The 10,545-nt window shown below is 36.7% G+C and overlaps 1 protein-coding gene across 1 annotated transcript in view; it reads right to left on the bottom strand.

The window, feature by feature from the left end:
* Positions 1-10,545, bottom strand: part of SLF2 (SMC5-SMC6 complex localization factor 2) — a 45,404-nt gene that overhangs the window by 4,231 nt on the left and 30,628 nt on the right. The window contains exons 14-19 of the mRNA XM_008144190.3: positions 9,765-9,862; positions 9,131-9,218; positions 7,630-7,761; positions 7,125-7,202; positions 3,342-3,428; positions 1,018-1,086 (exon numbers count right to left, since the gene is read on the bottom strand). Of these exons, the coding sequence (XP_008142412.2) occupies positions 1,018-1,086; positions 3,342-3,428; positions 7,125-7,202; positions 7,630-7,761; positions 9,131-9,218; positions 9,765-9,862 (552 nt within the window). The remainder of the gene's footprint in view (positions 1-1,017; positions 1,087-3,341; positions 3,429-7,124; positions 7,203-7,629; positions 7,762-9,130; positions 9,219-9,764; positions 9,863-10,545) is intronic.

Here is a 10,545-nt window from a genome sequence, read left to right as displayed (position 1 = left end):
CAAAGAAGCTATATGAATGGCTAATAATCACATGAAAAATGCTTATTAGTCATTAGGGAAACGCAAATTAAAACCACAGTGGGATTCTACTTCCCATCCCCTATAATGGCTTTAGTAAAAAACAGATAACAAGTGTTGACAAGAATGGGGAGAAATTAGAAACCTCAAATATTCTAGTGGGAATATAAAATGGTGCAGCCACTTTGGAAAACAGCCTGGCAAGTTCCTCAAAACACTTAACAGAATTACCATATGACTCGGCAATTCTACTCCTAGATATATGCCCAAAATGGTTTCAGTTGAGAGATATGTCCACATAAAAACCTGTACACAAATATGCATTAAAGCATTATTCATGATAGCAAGGAAGTAGAAACAACTTGAATGCCCACCTAATAAGTGGGTAAATGTGATACAGCCACACAGTGGAATATTATTTGGCAATATAAGAACATACATGCTGCAACATGAGTTCACTTAACATTATGTTATGTGAAAGAAGCCAGTCATAAAATATTATTAGTATATTATTTCATCTACATGAAATATAAAGAACAGGCAAATCTATACAGACAGAAAGTCTGTAGTTGTCTAGGGCTTCATGGAATGGGGATAGTTGTTGGGGAATGGGAGTGACTGCTAGTGAATATGGGATTTATTTTTTAGTAATAAAAATGTTCTAAAGTTAATTTGTCGTGATGGCTGCACAACTCTATATATACTAAAAACTACTGTAAACTTTAAATGGCTGAAATGTATGATATGTGAATTTTGTCTCAATTAAGCTGTTAAGAAAAAAGATTCTTGTGAAATAACCACCACTTGATGCACTTACACTTCTTTAAATAAATTAATGAATACAAAGCAAACAAAAAAAATACAAACTATTATACTGGAGTTTTCAGTTTATCTTAAGATACACAGAAGCAAGTGCTGTCATATTTTTTCAAACAATATGAAGAAATACCAGTTAGCAAAACTATTAAGAATAAATAAGACTGCTTAATAAAATGACACCTGAGTAGGCCGACAGTTCTGGATAATTTCCTGCCATTTTCCATGTATCCTGGCAACCAAGTCTTTTACCTTAAAAATATCAAACAGGGGAAAAAGGATCAGATCAAAACATCCTTACCTAAAATCAATTTAAGGCTTGATACAAAAGATCTGATAACCGTGACAGGCCTACACACAACAACTCAATTTGATTTTGTCAAGAAATGAAAAATAAACTACTCATCTTCTGGAGGTGTTTTAAAATCAGTGATTAATAAGACTTCATCACCATAATCTAAAATAGTGAACACTTAGGACTCCATTTTCCAATTAGTTACAAAAGATCATCCACAAAAACATATTCCCTATCTTCAAGACACACACATTTTCAACTTGCTGGCTTTTGAAACTCAGATAGAGAAGCTAAAGGGGAGCCTTTGTTATTGGGGTCCAAGGCTTAGGCTGTTACCAGCTTCTATTTGAAAGTCTGAAGGCCACAAAGAATGGTTGTCATTTGTTCCTTTCAACATGATGAAGCTTCTTTACTAGTAAATACATGGTACATTCCTACATTTGGAGGTTTAACAAGTTTTTATGTAAAACTTAAATTTTCCTACCACTCTAGAGATTCTCAATTAGCTCTTGAACATAACAGCCTGAGAAAAATATTTTAAACAAGTCAGGAATTTTATAGCTACTTTAAGTTTATAAAGTAAATTGCAAGATCTTTATATATATATATATATACTTTTATTGATTTCAGAGAAGAAGGGAAAGGGAGAGAGAGTAACATCAATGAGGGGAGAGAATCACTGACTGGCTGCCTCCTGCACGCCCCCACTCGAGCCTGCAACCCGGGCATGTGCCCTTGACTGGACTTGAACCCGGGACCCTTCAGTCTGCAGGCCCACACTCTTATCCACTGAGCCAAACCAGCTAGGGCACAAGGTCTTTCCGCTCCCGCCCCCCTCCATTTAGAGTTCAGTAGATTCAGTTTCTCTAAAACAATTACCACCTTTCTACTAGAGGCTTGTGGAGAGGCTCTCAACTATTTTAACTCAACTATTTCAGCAGGGCCATCCCCTAAGCAATTTCCACAGACCTCTATGTTATTCTCCACTTTCAGTAAGAGGAGCCCTGGCACCAATCTATGTCCTGCTCTTGGCTTTAAGAAAGAAAAACCTTGGGTGGGCTCCTTTTACCATGTCTGTCAGCAGCAGCCACTACCACTGAGTTCTACAGGCCAGTAACTCCAGTTAGTATTCCAAAGAATGAGTGCTTCTGAAACTTTAGTTTCCACTCGAGGCCAAAGAGCTATCCCCTACGTGTATTTGAAAATCTGCAACCTGATACAGCTTTCTTAGTTGCTCATTTTTGTATTTAACTTAAATCTATTAAAATAAATACAGATACTAAATCCAAATGGGCTAACCTTTACAGCCAATTAATGTAAGATATAAAGTTACAAAGCTGATAGTCAACATTCAATGACTATTCAAACACAGGGACAAAAGGAATCAGTTTTGCATTATAAAAGCTAAAAGATAATTTGGAATAAAAAATTTCTTAGAAGAAAAAGTTCTTTAAAAAGTGTTTAGTGTTTCAGGAAAAACTGCCAAATCATTTTATTAATACTAAAGTTGCTTTCCTAACTCTATACTCATATACTTAGCTTTTTTTACTCTTTGAATATACTAAACCTTTAAGGAAAAAGCTTAGCAAGCTTACTGCTAAATCATTTCCATCCTAGAGCTCAGACTGGATGATGTGTAGGACTGAGAAATTTGAAGAGTCCTTCTTCTTTGAACACATTCTCAGATGGAATATTCAAAGAGAAACACCTACCTTATTTCTTCTCTATGAACAAAACAAACTTTTATAACCACCATTTTAAAGCTTATATATTTACTTAAACAATGCTTTCTTTCTTTCTTTTTTTTTTTTTTTTTTACAGAGAGGAAGAGAGAGGGATAGAGAGCTAGAAACATCAATGATAGAGAAACATCAATCAACTGCCTCCTGCACACCCCCTACTGGGGATGTGCCCGCAACCAAGGTACATGCCCTTGACCGGAATCGAACCTGGGACCTTTCAGTCCGCAGGCCGACGGCTCTATCCACTGAGCCAAACCGGTCCCGGCTTAAACAATGCTTTAATCCTTCAAGTCTACTTAAACATAAAGGTCTTAACTTGTACATAAGTTTCATTAGTAGTAGAAGAACTTTTCTCCTTATCTGTCAGGAATTTTAGAACAGAAAGCATAGTAAAATTTCTTCCTCAAATATTAATGTAACCAATGTTAAATAAACAAAAAAACATGTAAAAAAATGAAATGCACACTTACCTTAGTTCTATAAAACAGTCTTGCATCTTCCCTAATATCACACTTAACGTGCTTTTCCAAAGCCCCACAGAGGTGCACAAAGTGTTTCTGTGCAAAACAAATGCAAGGAATGAAAACAACTCTGAAGCATTACAAATTACTAAAACTCAAAAGCATTTAAAAATTTACCATTCTCCAGTTAGCAATTTCTGATTTAACCATCCAACACAATAACAGTCGTATGAAAGTAATAACTGCCACAATAAGACTGTTATGGTTTATTACTAATGTTAAAAGATATACACAATAATAGCCTGGCCAGTGTGGCTCAGTGTTAACCTATGAACCAGGAGTTTACGGTTCAATTCCTGGTCAGGGCACATTCCTGGGTTGCGGGCTTGATCCCCAGTGTGAGATGTGCAAAAGGCAGCTGATCAATGATTCTCTTTCATCATTGATGTTTCTATCTCTCTCTCCCTCTCCTTTCTTCTCTGAAATCAATAAAAATATATTAAAAAAAAGATATACACAAAAATAAAAGTAGTTTTTTTGCTACATATTGAAGCACATTAATGGAAATTAATCCTAGAGCCCAGATTGTGATGTAATGTGTTAAAAGTCCTTCCTTTAACACATTTTTTCATGAAATATTCAAGTAACAGCTAACATTTTTCTCTATAAACTATTCTAATAGTAGTTTCTGGAAAAATTAAGTGTCTTACCACAATGAGGTATCACCTCACACCTGTCAGAACGGCTTTCATGAATAAACCAATAAACAAGTGCTGGTGAGGATGTGGAGAAAGGGAACCCTTGTGCACTGCTGGTGGGAATACAGACTGGTGCAGCCACTGTGGAAAGCAGTATGGAATTACCTCAAAATTAAAAATGAATTTGCCTATCACCCAGTGATTCAACTTCTGGGAATTTATCTGAAAAAACTGGAAACACTAATTCAAAAAAATATATGCACCCCTGACCATTGCAGCATTCTTTTTTTTTTAAAAAATATATTTTTATTGATTTCAGAGAGGGAGGGAGAGGGAGAGAGAGAGATAGAAACATCAATGATGAGAGGGAATCATTGATCGGCTGTCTCCTGTATGCCCCCTACTGGGACCAAGCCCACAACCTGGGCATGTGCCCTTGACCAGAATCGAACCCGGGACCCTTCAGTCCGCAGGCCGACGCTCTATCCAGAGTCAAACCAGCTAGGGCTCATTGCAGCATTCTTTACAATAGCCAAGATTTGGAAGCAGCCCAAGTGTCCATCAGTAGATGAGTGGATAAAACAGCCATGGTACATTTATACAGTGTACCATACTACTGGACCATAAAAAGGAAGAAAACTTTACCATCGAGACAGCATGGATGGACCTAGAGAACATTATGTTAAGTGAAATAAGCCGGTCAGAGAAAGACAAGTACCATATGAGGAAGTTAATAAACAAACTAAACTACCAAGCAAAATAAAGACAGACTCATAGAGAGCAGGCAGGGGTGCTCTGATTGGCAAGGTTGTTGCGGTGGTTGGGGGGGAGAGAGAGAAAAGGGTTGAGCAAAAAAGAAAAATTAAATGTCTTTCAAGTTTTAGAAGTATAAGTCCAAAACAGTCACTCTCATACATATACTTAGGTTGAATATACTAAGGTAAGAATGCACACAGACACTTTAAAAAAGGTTTTTATTTTGCCTGGCTGGCACAGCTCAGTGATTGAGAGTCGACCTGTGAACCAGGAGGTTGAGGTTCAATTCCCGGTCAGGGCACATACAGGGGTTGCAGGCTCGATCCCCAGTGTGGGTCATGTAGGAGGCAGCCAATTGATGACTCTCATCATTGATGTTTCTATCTCTCTCTCTCCTTCTCCTTTCCTCTCTGAAACCAATAAAAAATATATATTTTTTAAAAAAATTTTTAATTGATTTTTAAAGAGGGAAAGGGAGAGGGAAACATTGATGTGAGAGCAAGACATCAATCGACAGCCTCCTTCCTGCACGCCCCCCAACTAGGGATGGAGCCCAAAACCCCTGCATGTGCGCTGACTAGGAATTGAACTGGCAACCTTTTGGTGCATGGGATGAAGCCCAACCAACTGGGCCACACCAGCCAGGGCTAAATGGTTACTTTTTAGGAGGGAAGTATGATAATAGCTATTTTAAATAATTAAAATTTGAAAAATTTATAACCTTTGATCTAGCAATTCTACTTCTAGGAATTTACCCTACACAAATGCTTACATAGGTTGGTAGAGATGTATGAATAAGCATATCCGTGTTAGTACTGTGTGTAATCACAAAAATATTCATCAATAAAGGTTTTAAAATTATATAGTTTTTAGACAGAAGTGCTAATATCTTAAAGCAGCGCTTTTTCAACCAGTGTGCCATAAGAATTTTTAAAACATGCAATACCTGACTACTTAGGGGCACTGACCCCCTTTCCCTTAGATTATGAAATAAAAAAAGTGACAATATCGAACACAATAATAGCCATCCAGTGTGAATGAATCAAAATTGTACCCATTTGTTTTGTTAGGCTGGCAAAAATATATATATTTTGGTGTGCCGCAGAATTTTATTAATTAGTTTATATGTGCCATGAAATGAAAAAGGTTAAAAAGCCCTGACCGGTTTGGCTTGGTGGATTGAGCATCGGCCTGCGGACTGAGGGATCCCAGGTTCGATTCCAGTCAAGGGCATGTACCTTGGCTGCGGGCACATCAGCAGGAGGCAGCTGATTGGTGTTTCTCTCTCATCGATGTTTCTAACTCTCTATTCCTCTCCCTTTCTCTCTGTGAAAATCGATAAAATAAAATTAAAAAAAAGAAAATCACGGTTATACAGCAAATCCAAAGTTAACTTTTATTAAATTTTCTCCTATATAAAGAATTTTCATAAATTGGTACATGGAAAACAGTATGGAGGTCCCCCCGCAACACACACAAAAATTAGAATAGAACTAACATATGACCGAGCAATCACTCTTTTGCTATCTACCCAAAAAATGTGAAAACGCTTATTTGTAAAGATATATGAACTCCTATGTTCACATGGTGGCCAAGACATGGGAACAACCTAAGTGTCCTTCGATGAATGACTGGATAAAGATGTGGTACACATATATAATGGAATACTACTCGGCCATAAGAAAAGATGAAATACTGCTATTTGGGACAAAATGGATTATCTTGAGAGAATCATGCCAAGCAAAATAAGTCACACAGAAAAAGAAACATATGATTTCACTCATGGAGATATAAAACAGAAAGCAACAAATGGACAAACAAAACAAACAAAAAACTCATAGACACAGACAACAGTATGGTGGTTACCAGAGGAGAATGGAGGTGGAGGGAGGTAGAAGGTAAAGAGGGTCAAATATGTGGTGACAGATGATTTGACTTTGAGTGGTGAACACACAATGCAATATACAGATAATGTATTATAGAACTGTACATTTAAAACTTATATAATCTTTTTAAAAAATGTTTTTATTGATTTGGAGAGGGAGAGGGAGAGATAGGAACATCGATGAGAGAGAAACATCTACCGGCTGCCTCTTTCATGCTTCCTACTGGGGATCGAGGCCAAAACCTGGGCATGTGGCCCTGACCAGGGATCGAAACTGTAACTTCTTGGTTCATGGGTCAATGCTCAACCTCTGAGCCACACCAGCTGGGCAAAACTTATCTCATTAACCAATGTCATCCCAATTAGTTTAATATAATTAATAAAGAATGTTCATTCATTCATTCCATCAATAGTGACATTTATTAAAAACAAAAACTATTTAAAACTACTTACCCGTTGTCCAGAAGAAAAAGAATGGGAACAACTAACTTCACCAACTAAATGAAGAAGAATGTAGGTCAGGTAATATGCCTATTAGAGAAATGAATAAAATGAACACCCATGAAATTAGCTAGCATAGATATCACTCCAGTTTACACATTGGGAAAGCTGCCCAGGAAGGATTAAGGATTTGCTAAAGTAAATTGAGTCAGTAAGTTCGAAAAAGCCATGCATTTAACCCAGGCTTTCCGATTTCTAAGGCAAGTGCATTCATTTTACCTCACAACTGCCCAAGTAAAGGGCTACAAAAAAATATTCCCAGTACTAAATTACCAATAACCATCCTTTTTTTTACCTCAATCTCAACTCTCAAGTTTACTGAAGAATGTTACTGAATGATAGCAACATTCACTTTATAGTACTCTCTAAATGCCTATGCTGTATCAGTCTATGGTTAGGAAGGTGGCATCAGTCATGCTCATATGTACTCTTTTTGAGATGATCTAACTTCAGATACCTGCTTTTCAAGTTCCAAATGAAGACTGTCATCAATGGTGCCATTTGGTTGTTCAGCTCTTTTCTTCAAGACCATTTTCTTCAATAAATCAGAAGGCTTCATTTGTACAAGATACCGATGTAGGACTGATATCTATCAAAAGAAAGACATTGAGTAATATTAAGCAATACAATTGTTCTTTCTCAGGCTATTTTTTTTTAGTGTATCCTCCATTCATTTTGACTTCTCTAATTTTGGCCCTTTAACTGATACCAATTTCTCTTCTATTTTAAAGTCCTCAATTGCTTAAAAGGGATTTTAAAGATTAGTACTTGTAATTGAGGATAAAAGCTTAAGGAGGAGACCAAATGGCATTATAATAGAGATCAAAGAGAGTGTATTTTCTGTGAAATTATTTGAAAGTCAGCAAAATTGAATCTCTCTGTGAGTAGAAGTCATTGAATTTTTTAAAGGATTCCCTTTTGATGGCAGTAAATATCACTGAAAGGACTGAGAAATATTTGATAATGACCCTGGTGACTCAGAAGTGGTCCCCAGGTATCTGGAATCAAATCTACCTCAACTCCACCAATGCAGCTGTTTCTTTCAATCTCTCTGTCCCTGAGCACCTTGTGCACACTAATATCACTGCTCTTACTACACTGTACCACAATGGTGGTTTTTTTTTGTTTTGTTTCAATGACTTAGGTTATGTTTTCAAGGGCAGAGTCTCTAATTCATCCCCCTCCCCTCCAGATTATCTTGTACCAAACTGCAATTCAAACAAGAGCACTACATCTAAATCCGGTTCTATGTTGAGTTTTCAAATATAACTATGAGTAGTCCCATTAGTACTATTAATGTTTGAAAAAAGCCTTCAGGACTTCTCAGAGTAGAACTTGCCTAGGACATGTTTATACACACTCATGTATCTATGTGAATACTTACTACTGAACAAGTACTGAATGAAGGGCAACAACATTTAAGCTCTACAATTTAAAGACTAATATTAAAACAGGTATAAGATGCAGTTAATGTACAAGAGTTTTGCAATTTCTAATCTTGTGATAAAATTGCTAACCTTGATGAGTTAATTTAATAAATGACATCATATACAGCACATTATGGTTTTCCTAGCAGATTTTTTATACTATTTCATCTAAATTAGCGGTCGTCAACCAGTGGTCCGCGGACCACTGGTGGTCTGTGAGGTCCGAAAGGTTGGTGACTGCTGTTTTAAGGAAACCTTTGGTCTGCGGTGGTCCATAAGGTCCAAAAGGTTGGCGACCGCTGATCTAAATGTCCACCACAATCCTATGGAGATAGTAGAGGGTGTGATACCATCTCCATTTCACAGATGAAGAAACGAAATCTCATTAATTATCATCCTAAAGATTACATAAATAGTATTATGTCTAAGAGTTGAGATTTAATCCCAGGACTTTTAACTCAGGATCCATCAATTTTCCCTACACTTTACTACTTCTTCCATTTACTAGGAATACAAAAATGTTATTTATACCTGCAGATTATTGGCGTTAGGGATATCTTCACATTTCTCATCCAAAAGCTTTGAAATAATCACTAGGCTGAGGCACTGTCTCAGTTGCCTGAAATTACAATTTTAGAATGTATTTTAATCAATACTATTTGAGAAGCAGATGAATGAGCCAAAAGTTCTTCTAGTCCTGCTAACATATAAGCTTTAATAGAATAGTAAAAGTTTCATGTAAAATATTTGTACATAAAGTTAGAGTTGCCTTAGTATCAGAATCAGGCTGTCAATGCATTTTCCCAAAGCTAAATATGAAATAAAAGACTCAGACTACACTTAAGGTATGATAAAAGGAAATAAAGGTCCCAAAAGCATTTTGTTAATGTAAACATTATACATTTAAAAATATATTTTTATTGATTTCAGAGAGGAAGGGAGAGGGAGAGAGAGAGAGACACACACACACACACACATCAATGAGAATCACTGATTGGCTGCCTCCTACACACCTTCAACTGGGGGCGAGCCCGAAACCAAGGCAATTCCCCTGACTGGGAATGGAACCGTGATCTCTTGGTTCATAGGTCGATGCTCAACTGCTGAGCCACATCGGCTAGACAACACTATACATTTTAAATGTTTAATTCTCACTTTTCAATACCTTCCACGGGATGTCCAGTTAGGGACCAGCTGTACCAACCACAGAAGGTTGTGGGGATGACTGGAGAGTTCATTTATGGCCAAACAGAGTTCAGGCACCTGAAAACAAAGAATGAGTAAGATTTTTCAAACAGTTCAGTGGAATCAAATATCCAACAGATCATCTACAATGATTTTGCCATAATGGAAGCATTATTATGAAAAGAGCACTCATTTTTAGAAACAGCATGGAGTCTAGTACCTGCTAAAATGTACATAGTACACAGATTCAATTTTATCTTAAACTCTAGAACAGACTGAACAGATACCTATCTATATGTACTTAAATATTCCTTCTTGGAAGAATAAAGTGATTTGAATACAACTACTAGTTCCCAAAAGTGTATAATGAGAGTTGTACAAGACCGTATATCTTCCTGGACCTGGATTCCTTGCATTTTAAGGATCCTTCGCTATTCCAGTATTTCAAGTCTAACAGAACTGCTTCAAAATAATCCGAGTAGGGTAAAGAAATATGGGGGGAGGATTCAGATGAGACAAGATAATGTCTTGATAATAACAAAGCTGGGTGATAGGTAGTTAAGGGTTCATTACACTTTCTTCTATTTTTACACTTTGAAATTTTCCACCAAAAAACTTGAAAAACATAATTTTTAAAAGTCTAAAAAAAATTATATGTTAAGCCTCAATATGGCTGCAGAAGTTAAACTTATATTTTTGTATGTATAACTCACTCCATCATTTCTTTCTTTTTTTTTTTTTTACAGAGAGGAAGAGAGAGG

This window comes from Eptesicus fuscus, chromosome 17, assembly GCF_027574615.1.
Source record: "Eptesicus fuscus isolate TK198812 chromosome 17, DD_ASM_mEF_20220401, whole genome shotgun sequence".
In the NCBI taxonomy this organism is placed as follows: Eukaryota; Metazoa; Chordata; class Mammalia; order Chiroptera; family Vespertilionidae; genus Eptesicus; species Eptesicus fuscus.
This window is presented reverse-complemented; position numbering and strand designations above follow the sequence as displayed.